Source organism: Pangasianodon hypophthalmus, chromosome 3, assembly GCF_027358585.1.
Source record: "Pangasianodon hypophthalmus isolate fPanHyp1 chromosome 3, fPanHyp1.pri, whole genome shotgun sequence".
Taxonomy (NCBI): Eukaryota; Metazoa; Chordata; class Actinopteri; order Siluriformes; family Pangasiidae; genus Pangasianodon; species Pangasianodon hypophthalmus.
This window is the reverse complement of record NC_069712.1, coordinates 29,730,293-29,748,989: the sequence shown is the minus strand read 5'-3', so window position 1 is coordinate 29,748,989 and position 18,697 is coordinate 29,730,293. Positions and strand designations below refer to the sequence as shown.

Genomic DNA, 18,697 nt, shown 5'->3' with positions numbered 1-18,697 from the left:
TGTCCTATCAGTTGCATTTCAGTGCAACACGACTGCAACACAGTGATAAAAGTGAAATGTACATTTACACTTTGCTCTTTTTGCCTGCTTCTTTTATCCAAATCGATCTACAGTTGAGAAGTTAAGGGTTAAGGGTCTTGCTCAGCTTGATGGTGCTAAGATTTAACCTTCTGATCATCAGCCCAAAGCCTTAAACATTGAGTCACACTTGTGCTCATCCCAGAACTCCTATTCGCAGGGTTATTCAGACCCCAGACGTAACTACAGACTTAAACATTGTTCACAGTGGCAGAGTTTCAGACATCAGAGAAGGCAACGTCTTAATCAGAGACACTGCTTATCTTTAGGAGCAAATTTTTTTAAAGGATAAAATTAAGCATAGCAGATGAAAAATAGACTTAAGCAGCTGCATAACCTGACTGTGAATACAAGGAACTTTCATATATTCACATAACAGCCCAATATGCTCCTACTGAACCTTCGTTCAACACAATCAGTACTGTTTGACTTTATAGTATAAAACTGTAGAAGAATAAAGACTCATAATACCCCTATCCGGTGTTGAGGTGTCTTCCTCATGGCGTCTCAGGGAGTTTTTCTTTGCCTTTGTCACCTCGGGCTTGTTCATTATGGATTTAAATCTACATCTTGCTTTTTGTGGAGTTGCTTCATGACAAAGTCTTTTGTTAAAAATGCTATAAAATGAAATTGAATTGAATTGATTGTGCTGTTATGAGGATTTGACACTTTTGTTCCAAGCTAAAAAGAAGCTTTCTGTCTAAGCTTTACAAGGAATGCTTACTAGAGACTATTGATTTGCTTTGTGTTTTTTTAATGCTTGTTTCATCAGCAGAAGTCTCAAAATCGGTTGATTTCACTGCAGGGGACATTTAACAAGGTTTTGCTGGTTCAGATTCAGACACTGTGGACTCAAGTAATTAATGAATAATCTGTCATATATAATTATACCGCATCATTGGTATAAAAAAAGAGCCCTTCCATGAGTGAGTAAGTAGCATACTGTATTCCTTCCTGTGAGGTTAAATGTTCAAATGTTATTTGCCATGAGAAACCATATTTTGGTGATGAATGTTGTCAAAAGTTATGAAAAAGGCAGAAGAAGGATTCAGCACCTACAATAAATCCAAGGGACAGTTCCTTGGTTTTGTAATTTCTTCACTTTATTATCATTATCCCATTCAATGCATTAAATTATGCTGATAGAACGGTCTTTCTGTAAATGCCACATTTCTGTCACACATTTATATTTTGTCCACACAGATCTTTCGATACGGCATCCTCTATTATTGTTTTTCGCACATTCTCTTATCATGCTGCTACTTTTAATTTTGTATCACACATTTATATCATCTATGTACATGTCATGCTGTTTATTTTGTATACTTATCATTTTGACATTACCATTGTATATCATTAATATTTATTTATTTTCTACCTCACTATTCTTATTCCTATTCGTAATATCATGCCGCCGTTGCACCTTCATGTCCCCATGAGGGATTAATAAAGGTTTATCTTATCTTCTTATTATTATCATTATATTATTAAATGCTACTAATGTTCACAATAAGCATACATTTGTTTTGGTTTAAAAAAAAGTTGAAGTAGAATTCTTCTATCACCCACTGTCCAATTGACATTCACATTCAACTCCTTTAACCTTCCTACTCTAGAAGAATATTTATGTGGTTTTATTTTTAATAAATTACAATGATATTAGACTAAAACTTTTCTATCATACTCTACTACACTATAACCCTTAGCTTTCACTTAGTAATCTATTTTTAAGTGGTGCAGGAAGGAGAAAAAGGCTTTTAAGTGTATAACGTCTTGACTTTTAAGAGGGAAGCAGAAACTTAATTTTGGAGACAGTAGGGAAGGAGAGAGAAATTCTGCTTCATAAAATGTTGAACATGTTCTCAGGCCTTTTGAATAGCTTCAATCAAGGCAGTAGATTATGAGTTGCGTTTCAGTGTCATCATTGTACAGGCGGAATAAAAGCAAGGATATGACCTTATTGACAAGCACGCGCAGCATGAGGACAATTAAAAACCAATAAGGGGAAGGAGGAGGAGGAGCTTGTGGGCCTCAGAATTTTTTTTAAAAAAAAAAACTTTGTTCATTTAAGTAATTCAACCAAGCACGTAATGTTTCTCGGTAGAAAAATCCTTTGTAGATCGCTCCACTTTCATAACGAAGTGTAGCACGCGTAGCAGGAGGACAATTAAAAACCAATAAAATTCATCCATATTGATGAGCAACTTTCCATAAAATTCACAGCTCTCCATGATGTACAAATGAAGCACTGCTGTATTTTGATACTGAAATAGAAATTAAGGATTTCCAGCTACACATGCACTCTATACTATTTCTCCCTCTCTCTCTCAAGCATGCATGCACACAAACACACACATGGAGTGCATTATACATGCCACCAACAAAATAGGTTTAATACATAAAGAGTAGCTTTCTATTGAAGAGATCAATATTATTCATATAAAAGGTTTTCTAGGGCTGGCAGTAAATCAATACATTTTTAATAAAGTTCCTTATTCTTCCGTTTCAATGAAGTACAACTGAAACGTCTGTCGCTTCTCAAGGGCCTTTGAAGGAGCTGGCAAGTTTCGTAGCGTGGGTCAGTAATGGAAGAGCACTTCGAGTGTGTTTACTGGATGTATGCCGTGTTTTCACTAACTATAAGTGCTTGTGTGTAAATGCATATCAATACCGGGGCTGTCAAAATGAACGTACTTACTTACTCGATTTGAATTTTCATAATATTTACATATTTGAAGACTAAAAACTGAGATTGACTTTTTGCCGCCTTCACATATAAATCTATTAAAAGTGAGCTTTAATATAAATACATATAATTATTTATTACAATTACATTTGTAAATATTAGGGACCACTCTAGGCTAAATCTTAAAGCGTTTTCTACATTTCATTCAATTTCGGTCAGCTCCAGAGTTACTGGCACACTGGGGAAGTAAAGATGGGCTAAAAAAAATGATAAACAAAATTTTATTTATCTTAATATAACACTGAAACTATGACTGAAATCTTCAATGTAAATATATCCAAATAGATAGATCTATAGATAGATAGATAGATAGATAGATAGATAGATAGATAGATATTGTAGTTAGTAACTGAAACATGTTGCCATATATATTTTACCTTTTTAAGATGACTTCCTGTTTCACTGGGGCATAAATATGAGGTGACATATAATTATGACATACACTACATAGTGAACAAATATAGTGAATAGAAAACCCTTTGGCCTTTTGGGATTCCCAACTGTCTAACAGTCTAACTGTGTTTGGGAGGCTTATATTAAAAAATGTAAAAATAAAAATAAATCTAGGCAAATACTAGCAATATAGATATATTGCGGGTAAATAAAAGCAAATAAAAACATTAAAGTTTCTGATGAAATTAGGATGTTAGTTTTCTTTGCTTAATGACTAGAGCAGGTGATATGAAAGCATAGAGTAGCTCTACTGCTGATGTTCATTGTCTCTGTGGCAGTGCAGAATTATACGCTCATTACTATTCAAATGCATTCACATATAAATATTTTCACAAAATAAAATTAAACTGTAAAATGTAAAGAAGTCTCACAGCTCTGATCCACAATGGGAGTTAAACAAAGAGCAATATGGTGCCTCATATGAGAAAGGAAATATCTACTGTTTGAAATATACAAGCCTTAGAAGATCAAATCCTTCTCCTCTCTTCTGTCACATGTAGGTGTAAAGTATTCCTCAAACACAAAAAAGGCAAAAGCAAAAGGAACAACGACAGACATATTGCACTTTGGAACAACATGAGCCTAAGTAAACACTGCACTAGATTCAGGATGGGGTTCAAAGCAGAAGCACCACACCCACCCACCTACCCACACACACACACACACACACACACACGCACACACGCACACATGCACACACGCACACACGCACACACGCACACACAGTGTCAATGCTCCTGCCACTACCCATTATTTTTCATCTGAGAGAGAAAAGAAAAAAGACACAAGCCACTGGCAGAGAGAGGACTAGAGAGAAGTGACACAGCAAAACACAAGAAATAAAAATAGAAAGACTTAGGAGGAGCTGAATAGAATAGAATAGAATAGAATGTGCTGGAACAAAATAGAGAAGAATGGAACAGAATGGTATAGAATAGAACAGACTAAAACAATACAGAATATAAAAGAATATAGCAGAATAGAAGAGTGGAATAGAATAGAACAGAATAGAATGGACCATATTAGAACATATTAGAATATATAAAAGCAAATAAAAACATTAAAGTTTCTGCTGAAACTAGGATCTTAAGATTGGGAACGGTAGAAAAGTAGATACATAACAGAATGGAACATAGTAGAACATAACATAACATAACATAACATAACAGAATAGAATAGAATAGAATAGAATAGAATAGAATAGAATAGAATAGAATGTGATGGAAGAAAATAGAGAAGAATGGAATTGAATGATATAAATTATAATAGATTAGAACAGAATATAAAAGAATATAGCAGAATAGAATAGAATAGAATAGAATAGGAGTCAGGGATACAGTTAATCGAGGAAGATAAAGCAGGAACTTGTGGTCCCCCCAGCACACTCTTTTAGATATATACAGAGAAAAGAGAAAAGAGAGAAAATAAGAGGTACTAAACTGGACCTTTCCTTGTTGCTAAGCTAAGATTTTATATCTTTAATATGTATCTTTCACCAATATGTAAATATCTCCGTGATGTAGATGATATATACTAAAGGTATAAAAAGTCTACCCTTGAGGGTGTGAACGAGGAAAGGTTCAGTTTAAAGTACTCTTTTTGTTCTGCAGCTTGAGGAGCTTGTGGGCCTCAGAATGCAAAGAGTAGAACAAAGAGTAAAACATATTTGGAAAAAACTTTTCATTTAAGTAATGAAACGTAAGCACGTAACGTTTCTCGGTAGAAAAACCCTTTGCAGATCGCGCCATTTTTATAACAAACAAATAAAATAAACAAAAATTTATTAAAGTATAGCAGAATAAAACCAAACAAAACAAAACCCAACAAAACAAAAATAAAACAGTGATGTTTCAACTCAAACAGAACAGGAACACACAGCGACTAAAACAGATATTATTTTATCTGTTTAGGTGCGGTCTGTCCTCAGTTTTCGACTTTAATAACTGAGTGGAGACTTGCGTGGAGATCTCACTCTCTTCCAGCACGACTTTTTTTGTGGTTTTCAAAAAAAATACTTAACAAAAAGGAAAGGCATACTGCAAACATCTAATAAGCTTGGCGTCGATTTCCATCTCTGATTGGTCTGCGGTCCCAGACTTTACTACAGCCAGTGAAAAAGAACTCATATGGTAAAAAATGCATTTGGCAAACAATCCAAATGTTTATTGCTCCCCAGCTTCCTGTCCGGATTGCATGTACGTGTTTATATTGTATTGTACAACATCTTTCTAATAATAAGAATGCTGAATTGTCTGGCTTGAAATATGAACGTGCTTTAAATGAAATCTGAAGAGTATTTTCACGCCGGTGCTTACAAAGCACAAAAACTGTCACGAAGTCATTGTTGATTACTGAATTAAATTTCATGGCATTAATCAAATAATCATTCATGTGTTGAACAAAAAAAATCATTTGTTTTAGCAAATAAGGACGCAAAAAAAGTTTTTTGTTAAACTCTCTAAATGACAAATACATAAAAAATAATATATTTTTATATTTTTTTTTTTTTCATTTTTATATTTTATTGGAAAGATCTAAAAATCTAAATTTTTATCACTAAAATTAACTGTGTATTATAAACATAATACACAGCATATATTTATCTCCGAGTTGCTACTAGCACTAACTCTCGGGCTATTATCCGTCGATTTATCTCGTTTCTCCTTTAATAAAATGTTGATTAAATGTTGATTAAATTAGATTCGATGAGCAGCCATTAAGTTCTTAAGTACAAAGATTTAGATCTTTGATAGAACAGATGGCTATTGTCATTTATTTTCCTATAATAGCACACGGTGTTGTGTTTTTTCAACTTAATGTGCATTCAATTTAACACGTACTAAATAACATATAAATGTAAACATGATCATGAAAACTAGATCTATCTTTATACCTGCCTTTATTCATAGCCTAGCTGCTTCTGACTTACGTAGTGACTCCTTATCTTCCTCACATGATCTTTGAAAAGCCTATGTAAGATTATATAGTGAGTAAGTAATTAAAAACATTTCCATGTCATTTTCACAACAGTAATTATGCTTATATGTCAAGGGTTTGCATATACTTATGCTTTCTTCAAGGTGATATGATGCCAATATATAGGGAGCTAAACCAACTGGGTCCAAAACCAGATTATTATTATTATTATTATTTTTATTTAGTCACAAATTTAGTCACAGTGACACCTAATGTGTTTTCCCAAACTGCTAGATATATATATTCTCTGTATTTTTATAACCAGAGTAGTGCATTTCTAATAATAATAATAATAATAATAATAATAATAATAATAATAATAATAATAATAAGGTGAGATTGGACAGAATACATTATTAAGAGGCGTGTTTATCTCTGCTCTTGCAATATCTAACCAAATCAGCTTCTGTCTTTCCCTTTAGAAACCGCATGGCAGCACGGTGACATTTTTAGAATGGCAGTTCAGTTTCATGTCAATGCTAACAGGCAGTGGGTTAAAGATTCCTCCATCAGACTCATACAGAAATCCAAAGACATAAAGGAGAAAGCAGGCAAAAGGTCAATGATGAATATAGACAGAATGAGTATCAATACTGTACAAACACTTCGCTCCACAGATACAAGTTGTATATTGATTTTAAATTTCACATCATATGCTGTAGAATGAGAGGGGATGAGTGTATATTCCCTCATGTGTGCAAGTCAGACACCTGACACAAACAAATCCAGCAAGGACAGGGTTATTTGTTTCGCACTGTTAGATGTTAAAATAGCAACTAAGTACAAACTGGAAACAAACTAGAGATATTAAAGCAGACAATTAAAATAGAGCTTTTAGATTGAGTTGATAAGAGTTACAGTGGCATGTTTAGCTGATGCTTGGCTATGACAGCTATACATTATACACACACACACACACACACACACACACTTGCTTGGAGCTTCCACACCTTCTGCTTCTGCAGATGGTCTCACAAGAATACCCCAAAATTTACACTTCCCAAAAACAGCTTATGCCCAAATCCCCATCCTTTCTTCTGTGCATAATCTCATCTGGTCTTGTGACTAACCCTGTGTTCACACTAGCATGCCCCAAGTCCCTCATGTCACTTGAGGTTCGCCTCTTATGGGCCATGTACTGCATTTTTTTTCAGTTACACTGATAAACAGTAGTAGACAAAATGCATTAACTACAGCCCAATATATCATTTATACAAATTTTGTTTAAAATGTATTCAAGTTTGATTTGGGGCAATCTAAGCTTTATGGATGCACTCACATTGGCTAACAAAATGTCTTCCGGAAGAGACAAGCTTAGGGTCAGTGAGTCAATTTGCATATGTTTTCATCTAACCTCTGGAGGACAATGCAGACAAATCTTAAAAAAAAGTACTGATGGGCTTGTTTCAAATACAGAGCAATATATCAGCATTATGGATGCAACATATATATATATATATATATATGTTGCATCCATAATGCTGATAAATTGCTGTGTATTTATATATATATATATATATATATATATATATATGTTGCATTCATAATGCTGATAAATTGCTGTGTATTTATATATATATATATATATATATATATATATATATATATATATATATATATATATATATGTTGCATTCATAATGCTGATAAATTGCTGTGTAATTATATATATATATATATATATATATGTTGCATCCATAATGCTGATAAATTGCTGTGTATTTATATATATATATATATATATATATATATATATATATATATATATATATATATATATATATATATATATATATATATATATTTTTTTTTTTTTTTTTTTGGAAGCTTACAAATTTTCTTCACACAGTGTGAATTGTAAAGTCCATCACAGAAAGCATCATGTGTATAATCTGAAAGAGATCTGACTGAACACAAAGTATAAATTTGAAAATATTTCTTGTTTTTGGAATACATCATTAAGAAACGTTAAGCGTTATGGACTCTGATCTAACTCCATATATTTGATTGTACTAGTTGCACACACTCACCAGAGGCAGCAATGATCTCTGCTACTTCCTTCCAAGCTTTATTCCTCTTTGTAATGCCTTATTATAAAGGGTTATAAAGGGTTATAAATTTTTCTTACGTTTCAAACGGTAAATGGGAACTAACTGCACGTAGGAAGTAAAGCAACTGAAGACACGTCAGACTACAAGCACTTTAGGATTGGCCTGAGGAACAATTCGTTTGCATTTGTTTGCTTTACCATGTCATACCTAATGTTGCTTGTCATGCTGTCGTGTTGTTGCTTACTGACGTGGCTGAATTTGTGGCTTTGAGTTGCGTACAAATGCAGAAAACTTGCTTGTGTGAACATAGGGTTAGAACTGCAGTAATCATAAAGACTCTGATACTCATGCTGAACAACCTTTCAACATATTTACTACTCTCTGACTTTATATTATACAGCTGTAAAAGTGTAGTTATTTATAATCCAACTATCTGGTGTCACCCAGAAGAGGTTCCCTTTTGAGGCTGGTTCCTGTCATGGTTTCTTCCTCATGTCATCTCAGGGAGTTTTTCCTTGCCACTGATGCCTCTGGCTTGCTCATTAGAGATCTAAACATAAATCTATACAAATTAAGTGCTATACAAATTTTAATGAATTGACTATATATATATATATATTTTAATTAATAAATAAAATTAAATAATTCTTAATAGTGACTTTAGACTCCAGGGCACAGTATCAGTGTCTATCTGTAGTGAGTCTACTGGAGGCCCACTGGATAAATGCAATCCCTTTTACTTTCTGACATTAATACACATTTACATCATCTTCATCTCAGTTGCCTACGAGGATAATAGGAGACAATGGCACTCTGGACTGTCGCCTGCTTTCTTTCAGCATTTTGGCGTGGGATTTTTCCTGTCACCGTGCCCGTATTTACTCAGGAGGAGTGCTCGTTCTCCGCTGTGCCACACGGGCCTAGCTGGAGAGAGGAACGGGACAGAGACACCAACACTGCCAGGCATGAGCTCTAGCTTCCACTGGATTGGCTGGCATGGGCCCAGATGATTTCCAGAAAAAGAAATCCCTATAAAGATGTTTTGTTCTCTTTAGCCCACCTATCTTTCTCTCTCATCAGTACCAAGCCGTGTGATGTTCAACTGAGGAACCAGTAGCAACCAAGTAGGACAAGTAGTAGAAGTTTCAGTAATTCGATTTGTTGTACTTAAATCTCCTATTAAATACCAACTCTCCTTTTATTTATTTACATCCCTAAAGCCAAAATCCTCTGGAAGCTTTGTTACAATCCTCATTTAATCCTTTCCAGTTGAGGGCTAGCAAAAATGAAAATACTTCTGGAAAAAGTATAGAAGAAGGCCTGTTGGAAAATTCATTCAAGTGTCCATGTTAAATATATTTTTTACTCAACAAATTATTTATGTCTGTGCTATATTGTCAATTTTACTGCTTTTGTTAAGAATATAACATAGATTTTTTTAAAATGTAAGAAATTTGTCAAATACCATAAACGTAAATATAAGGGGGATAAATATAAACCTTATAATATTTTATAATATGATTCTTTGTTATTTTCTTCATAGAACAGCTGCAATGTTCCTACTTGCCCATGCTGTATGCATATTTATACCATCATGCTGTTCTTCATTGATCAGAAGGCATTGATTAATTTTCTCGGACAGTAATTCCAGCCACAGTGTTTATCGTTGTAAGTTTTATAAGTCAAACGTTATCACTTCTATAGTAAGAACTTACACAGGGACTTGTATGGTGGATATTCCACATAAACAGATTACAAAAGTGTGTTATTACAAAGCATTCAGAAAACTCCAGATTTTGTTATTAAAGAGATTTCACAGTTCTGTCGCTGAATTTTCAGGTCTTTTGCAAACCATGATGGAAATGTAGATGTAGATTTCCCTAATGACATGCAATGCTTTAGCATCTCAGTGCCTGCTGTACCAACCTGTTTCGGGGAGCTTCTCCTGCTTGCACTTCCCTTTGGTGACGGAGACATCATCAATAGCAATGTCACCCTCAAACCCATCACCACGGATGCCCTCAAACACCACCTGGGAATGACAAACAAAGTGAATGTTACAGAGAGCACGGTTCGATCATTAAGGCCTCACCAGAAAGACAAAAATCAAAATATTAAATACAAATGGTCTTTGTAAATATTAAGGCAAGACACTACTGGTATTTTTTTAGTGACATTTTTCCCAAAGAAATTGCATTTCTTTATGTAAATGAAGCTTTGTCTAATTAAATAAGCATGAAAAAATGTTTATTCACAGTGAACACACTCTTCAGAGAAGGATGTTAACAGAAGTGTGTTGAAATGTCATTTATTTATCATTTAATCATGAAAATACTGTGTTTTTTATTAAAATGGCTTTGTATGCCATTTTCAGCATGAAGTCGATCCTAAATCCAACAAGTATTAACATTTTGAAAATAATAAAATAAAATCCGCTGTAATATCCTTGTAACTAGGGATAGAAATGAAGAGGTAAAAAGAGTGTGTGGTTTTGAACAAAGAAAAAATGTATTAATAAGCTTTCATGCATTTCCCCATTATTTAGTGTGGTTTATATGATTTATCTGCATTCGTGCAAAGTGGGCTGAGCTTAAAGCTTCTTCGAAGTTGCTAAGTTTCAGATAAGGCGGAGTAGACATGCTATAGATGCATTTTATCCAAAAACCTAAAAAAAAAAAAAAAAAAGATTGATGTGGCCAAAATCATCATTTCTACCACTCAGCTGTCTTTCACTCCTTCACCAGTTTCCTCCTGTCTTCTCTGCTATGCACAATGAACACATTACATCTCTTTACACACACACACACACACACACACACACAGTCCTGGCTTTGACTGACAGCTTAATTATGTTAGCACTGAAGCTGCCTATACACACCTAATCACACACCTAATCACACAAACACAGGCCTAATTCGGTTCTGCTCTAACACACTGCATTACTCACAAGCTGGATGCTCGTGCAAAACAAATGAATCGATAAAAAGGAAAGACAGCTTTGTACACTTTCGATTAACCCGAGACAGTTTATCAGTGGAATTACATCCTTTTGCTACTTAAAATCGTGTAGCGTTTTTAGTGCTGAGGAGATAAAGAGTGCGATATTATTAACAAGAACTACTAAAACTCTTTCGGTTTCCTTTCTGTCTGATTATATTTCTGCATGCTTCTTTACCAGTATAAATAAAAAGGTTTAACCTATTTACTCTTAGCAGTTAAGTTTATGGGGAAAAGGTCAATTTACTGGGCTTGAACCTAGTACAAGATCCACATAATAACCAGAATAAAAGCAACTTTACTAGGAAAGAGGTGCTTATTTAAAACATTACCGCTAAAGAAGAAAAAGTCTAGATTTAACAAATCGTAGGCTTGACGTTAATGATAAGAATAACAGGAAAAAGCATGGTAATTGAAGCAATTCAGAAATGAAGGTGCTGAGGATAAAGTCTTCAGTACAGGGTGCATTCTTTTTTGAACGAATCCTCAGCAGACTCAGAGAATACTGTCTAAGTAGAGAGACAAGAAGCACATTTCAGAAAACCCACTGATTAATTTCTGAGATTTTCATGGGAAGAATGGGAAATCCCTTCACATGGTGAAATTTTCCAACATTTTCTAATATATATATATATATATATAGAGAGAGAGAGAGAGAGAGATTTTAAAATGCTAGAACTTTATTTGTGGTCAACATAAATGCATAAGCAAGGTCCAGAAAAATATATATCTGAAAGCTACATATTTTTCTGGACCTTGCTTATGCATTTATGTTGACCACAAATAAAGTTCTAGCATTTTAAAATCTGCTTACTCCCAAAAGTGAAATTGTATTTAAAGATTTCATTCCGATTGTGGTGCAAGAGCTTGTCAGCCATTTTGACAGCCAGCGTCTGATTACAAACTAAATTGTTTATGCTTATGACATTTTGGTGAAATATTTTGTTCGTTTAAAGATGAGCTGTCAAAGCAGAAAAAGCCCAGTTTTAGCCAATTTTCCATCTTTTGCCTGTTTGTCAGAATTCAGTCACAGCGTCATCCAGCGGTTTCTCTCAAACCATATATGAATGAGTGCATATGATTTTTTTGTATTCTTTGAGTGAAGAAGGATTGTGTTTACTGAGTGAATAGAAACAGCTGAATTGGAGAGTTTGATATGTTTCTTTCCATACTAGAATAGCTAACATGGAACCCTCAGAGGTCTATGCTTGTTTTTGATATCAGCTAAGTGCTAAGTGCTAAAATGCTTGCAATATCTTAGCAGAGCACTGGTTGATCATCCAAACAAAATAACAAAAAAACTCTTTACTGCTAAACTACGAAGCTACGAGTGGTTTTGCAATCACATATTTTTCCCCAGGTGGCACAGAGGCGCAGTGTTGGGGCTCACAGCTCCTGGACCTCCGGTTCGATCCAGAGTTCAGGTTACTGTGAGGAGTTTTGTATGTTTCTCATGTGTCCATGTGGGTTTCCTCTGGTTTCCAACCAAAAACATGACAGTAGGTGGACTGGCTATGCTAAATTGCCTCTAGGTGCGTGTATGTGTGTGTGTGTGTGTGCATGGTGCCCTCCGATTGACTATCTATCTCTCATCTGGGGTGAATTCTCCTGTCTTGCGCCTAGTGTTCCCAGGATAGCCTCCAGATCCAGTGCAATCCTGACCAGAATAAAATAATGTCTGAAAATGACTATATCATTTTTTCATTATCAACTCGGTTAAAATCGAGATTGGCATTTGATAATTACTGAAAGTGCTTGGACTTTTTCCAAGAGAGATGAAAATTTTCTCAGTCACACCTATGTAGATATATAGAGTCTACAAAGAAGGTAAGTGTATTTATGATATATTTGTATTCATAAGAGTAAGTGAACTGTCAGGCTCTTTGAGACTTGGTGTTGTTAAGAGCCCTTCATGCCAGACAGAGAAAGAGAAACAGACAAGTGCAAGGTCAAGCCTCCTGACTAGAGAAAACCCTCCACATAAACACTTTGACTTCTGATTTTCCCAGCCAGTCCAATTAAACACATACACACACACACAGCCACCATATTATTCTGACCCTTAGCTTAATCCCTACCTAAGTCTCTTTGAACAGGATGATGTTGTGAATAAGTAAATGAGAAGAATATAGGGTGAGGGAGAGGAAATCTCATGCTTCTACTCCATGAGACTGGCAATAGACTTCCCTACTCATTTCTGAGGTGGGCTAATTTGATTTCCATTGCTAGCATGTCTGCGCCAATAAGCCTAACCCTCTCCCTCTCTCTCTCTCTCTCTCTGTCTCTCTCTCTCTCTCCTCTTTGCTAATTGGGAACTGGAGCAAGGGAAAGAATGAGAGACAGGAACATGGGTGCAACGTCAAACACTGAAATGTAATGTCACTTGACATTATAAACCATTTCTGTTTTCTATCGCTGAATACACACACCCACTCGTACTATTCTTAACCTGCTGATCTGTTCAGGAGTTTACTGTGAATGCCCCTTTAACCCGGGCATCTTGTTAGATTTTACAGCCATAAAAATCTGATCTATCTATAATCTATCTATACATACACACTATATTAATGTTGTTGCTGTTCCTCTTTTGGCTGCTCCCTTTAGGGGTCACCACCATGGATCATTAGTCTGTGTATTTGGTTTTGGCACCGTTTTTACGCCTGATGCCCCTCCTGAAGCAACCCTCCCCAATTTTATCCGGGCTCGGGACTGGCACTGAAAGCGCACTGTTGCATGCAACCCCTGTGGCTAGGGTAGGTTCCCTGGCCGGGAATCGAACCCAGGCCACTAGTCCTCCAAGGACCCACACACTATATTAATATAATACAATGATATACAGGATATAGGTAAAAAAGGTTTCAATTTTTTGCATCCACATCAGATTATTTGCTATTAATAAAGGTCTTGTTAAAACAGATTATTTTGGATTTTTTTGTTTTTGTTTTTGTGGAACCAAGTGAAACTGTGTCTTAAGAAAAATGCACAGCATGGTATGCAGAAGCAAAAAGTGAGGCTAGGGCTGATTTCTTTCTAGCCCAGTCTGTAGATCAAAACCAGCCATCAATAATAATATAATAATTCAGATAACCATATAAAAACTATCAACTATTGTGATAATGAGCCATATAATGTTATATTGGCAAGAAAAATAAATTAAATAAAAATATCATTTAGACTCAAAGAGAACATGAGGGTCAATTGATAAGAGACTCTCATATAAAACACTACTAACACACAGCTAGTAACTGGCCTTCACTTTTTGCCATGGATGTTTTTCTCTCCTTCTTAGCACATGCACATCCACTGAACGTAGCGTGCATTAGTGCTGTGTACCTCATTACAGAGAAGGAACTCATTCACTCTACCTACACGCCTTCATAACAGACTCTGAGAACTCAAGGCTAATGCTTGAAAGGCTGTGATTCTCAGCATTCGAGTGCGCTTCGTTTTTATAGAAATACATGCGCTGCCATTTTTAATAGGATCACTCGTGGGCTTGCTCTTTTGTGTGTGTGCAAGACAGAAAGAGAGACGTTAATTAGTGCGTGCGGCTGCTGAAGGTTATGAGAGAGTCGTGGCAATGCTGGAAATCCCGTGTGTACTCTGACCATCATGGAAATAAAGAGCTGGAGTAACAAGAGAAGAGAAGGGGCAAGAAAGAGGTTAATGGACAAAGCGCATATGAGAAGCTCACAGGACTTGAGAGCTGAAAAACAGCCAGCTATGGCGAAGAGATATGAAGAAACGAGAGATGAAGGTCAATGTATTCCCCGCACCCCACCCCCAATAAAAATCATAATTACGCTGGGCTAATCACCGTGTATCCCTCAGCACTCACGCAACTCTCACGCCAGTGCTTTCACTTTTGTTATGATCTTACTTCCCTTGATAACTCATAAAAAAGTCGGGCCAAAATCAAAAGGGATGTTAGTCAACTTAAGAGAGTGGTGGTGTCCTTATTCCATACCAGGTGAACGTGAATAAGTTTTAAGTAGGGGAACTGCCAACTGACCTTAAAAAAAATAAAAATAAAAAAAAAATAAAAAGTGGGACTTTTTTTTTTGTGCAGAATAAAGTCTGTATAAACCCATCAGCCATATTGATATTTTACTTTTCTTTGAATATTGCTTAACAAAATAACAATAAAACCCAATATTCTTTTCTGATTACTGATTCTTTTCTTTTTTAATATTTGCCATATCTGGATGGAATTTCTGCTTTAGAATTGTCCTTAATTGGCCAATCTATTGTTGAATACTGAATAAATAATATATAAATATATAAATATTTAGCAAAATTCTACAAGACTATTTTAATAAATATTTATCCACTGTTTTAACCTAATTTATGTTTTTATTTTTTAAAGTTATTGTTACGTCTATAATGCTGTGCATCTTACTTTTTCCATCACATTCAGTCACAACATCAAATCTTAAACCAAAACTCTATTCTGCCTCTAAATCCATGTTTTCAAAAACAGGGCTGTAGTCTTATTTTTTTATCCCATCCAGGCTTTTCAAATCACGCGGCGTGTTTATTAAAGCAGTATCAGTTATACGACTTCATGGACCTTGCATTTAAACACAACATGACAAGCTGAAACAAAGGCACAAGCCAGACAAAACAAGAACAAGGTGCAAAACACAACAGGCTTGGTGAAGATTGATTTCAGATCAGTCTTGTACCGGCAGGTGAGTAGAATAGAGCATTCTGATGAAATGATGGAAACTTTTTAATTTTTGTACATTTTAGGTCACTTAAAGAAAAGAAGGGTTGGCTTTCAGGCTGCGTAGCTGCAGACTGGTCAGAGACCCCATGCTGACCTTTGTCCTCCACCAAAAGTGCTTGCAATGGGCACGTGAGCATCAGAACCAGACCATGGAGCAATGGAAGAAGGTGGCTTGGTCTGATGAATCATCTTTTCTTTTACGTCATGTATGGATGGCTGCGTGTGCGTCACTTAACTGGGGAAGAGATGGCACCAGGATGCACTATGGGAAGAAGACAAGCTGGTGGAGGCAGTGTAATGCTCTGGGCAATGTTCTGCTGGGAAACCTTGTGTTCTGGCATTCATGTGGATGTCACTTTGACACGTACACCCTACCTAAACATTGTTGCAGACCAAGTAAACCGCTTCATGGCAACAGTATTTCCCGAAGACAGTGGCCTCTTTCGGCAGGATAATGCACCCTGCCTATCCAGCATCTGTGGGATGTGCTGGACAAACAAGTCCAATCCATGGGGCCTCACCTCACAATTTACAGGATTTATAGGATCTTCTGCTAACGTCAATACTGACAATACTGTAAGTACAACGTGTTATTTAATTAACACATCTTTAGCAAACTGCTGAGGTGTAAGAAAAATCAAACATTCTGAGACATGCTGTTATAGGAAAATAATCAACTCTGCTTAGGCCGCATCAAACCAGTCCCTTGTTGATTATTGTCCTATAACAGCACAATCCAAGGGTTTTATTCCTAATAAACATTATATACAGCATAAGGTTAACCAAATAATAATTTCTGATTGCCATATCATGATGTGCTATCGTACTGGTATACCGTCACAACCATAACCTGTTCTCTTCTGGCACTGATACATGGAAAGGAGGAAAACATGACTGGAGTCTGTATTCATTTACTGTAACACAGCAAGGAACGAGGGAACAGGGAGAACAAACAGATGGGATGGACAGAGGGGGAGAGATGGCTGGATTAAACTGGCTGGCCGGCTGTTCTTATCAGGAGGAGTCTGGCTCAGACTTTCCCCATCGATCCTTGGGCACACTGTGGTCTGACTGAGAAGCTTGAAAAGGGACTTTTATTTATTTACCTCTCTTTAGTTTGGATCTCACTAAAAAAAAACACAATTTTGTCTCACAATGGACAATAGACAAGATGGACAAAATAGACAAAGATGAACATTCCTTTTCCTCTATAGTACTGGTAAGGCAAGAGGAACTATTGCATTTTTTGCTGACTCCTTATTATAGCCGCTGTCTGCCGTAACTGGATGCTGGACTGGTTTATTGTCTTTGCATGCTGGATACTGTATATTACTGAGCCCAAAGGTTTATTACACGTTGTGGAGCCCTCATTAAGTACTCCAAAGTTAATTGCCCTGCACTAACAATTCAATGACTTAACCACTGGTAGGACTTTATTTATGAGGCTATTTTAAAAAGGGTCCCTCACAATTTATCTGTTTTTTAAGGCAATTATGGCTTATGGTCTGTGCTTATGACTGTTTCATAGGTTTGGTCTGAGATGTACAAAAGGTATACAGTTCAATAATTTTGGCAAAGCATGAGTAACACAGGTGAGTAAAACTTAGACAACACAGAATAAACACAGGAACACAACAACACAGGATAAAGGTATTATAAAAGGATGAAAGTATTATCAGCTATAGCAAAGTTATGTAGTTAGGTCCATATTTACAGCATTATTCATAAAAACATTGTCATCACCAATTTTTTTCAGGTGAAGTAACTAGTGTAGCTAATCATCATGCTGGCAAGCTAACATTCCTTTTCAGTTTTTATTATGGGGTATTTTCTTGAATTAGAATTTATTTAGCACTGTAGTTTAGCTTTCCTTTGAAGTAAGCTACATAAAGATCGTCACCTGCTAGCTAGACTGCTATTCCCAGAGAACATTCTAGAAATCCACGCTTATCTCAGGTAAGTGCAATCCATGTTATGATGCGGCTGTCAAAGTTGCGTCTCAATAACATTTTCATTAACTGCTTGTTGTTCTTCATTCATAGGGTTTTATTCTGGCAACAAATCCTGAACTGAAACTAACACATCTGATTAATTAAACCAAAAACTCAGACAATCAGTGCTTATTTCTCATGAACAATTCCTTTCCAAAATGGTTTTGTGTTATCATTATGATAAAGGTTGTCTTATTATAATAATGTCTTATCTTCCAGTTTACTACTTCACCATAATAAAGGATATAAAGTGCAGTGAACCTGAATGTAACATTCAGATCTCACAAAAGAACAATTTCTCTCACTTTAGAGAGAAAGATCACTTTAGAGCTCATTACATGAATGTAATTTTATAGTCTCTGTGGATACAAAGTTATCATGGAACTAGTACATGGTTACATGTTGTATTATAATGTAATAATGTACTATGAATTTCTTGACATGTGAAATTATTTACATTGCTGCTATCTTGGCAAAGTCCCTCTTGTAAAAGAGATTTATAGTTCAATATTCAACTTGATTAAATATTGATTAAGTAAAGAGTAAAACACTTAGGGGCACTCTGTTATAGGAAATTTAATCAGTGATAGAGTGTTGTGATACAGCCTAACATGAAGTGGAGTTACTGTTACCACCTCAAAGTATTTGACAAAAGTGTTTTATTCTTCGAACACAG

At 35.6% G+C, this 18,697-nt stretch overlaps 1 protein-coding gene across 1 annotated transcript in view; it reads right to left on the bottom strand.

Annotated features, from left to right (window-relative positions):
• Window positions 1-18,697, bottom strand: part of LOC113542066 (MAM domain-containing glycosylphosphatidylinositol anchor protein 1) — a 192,474-nt gene that overhangs the window by 5,084 nt on the left and 168,693 nt on the right. The window contains exon 17 of the mRNA XM_026939340.3: window positions 10,231-10,336. Coding sequence (XP_026795141.1) covers window positions 10,231-10,336 — 106 coding nt within the window. The remainder of the gene's footprint in view (window positions 1-10,230; window positions 10,337-18,697) is intronic.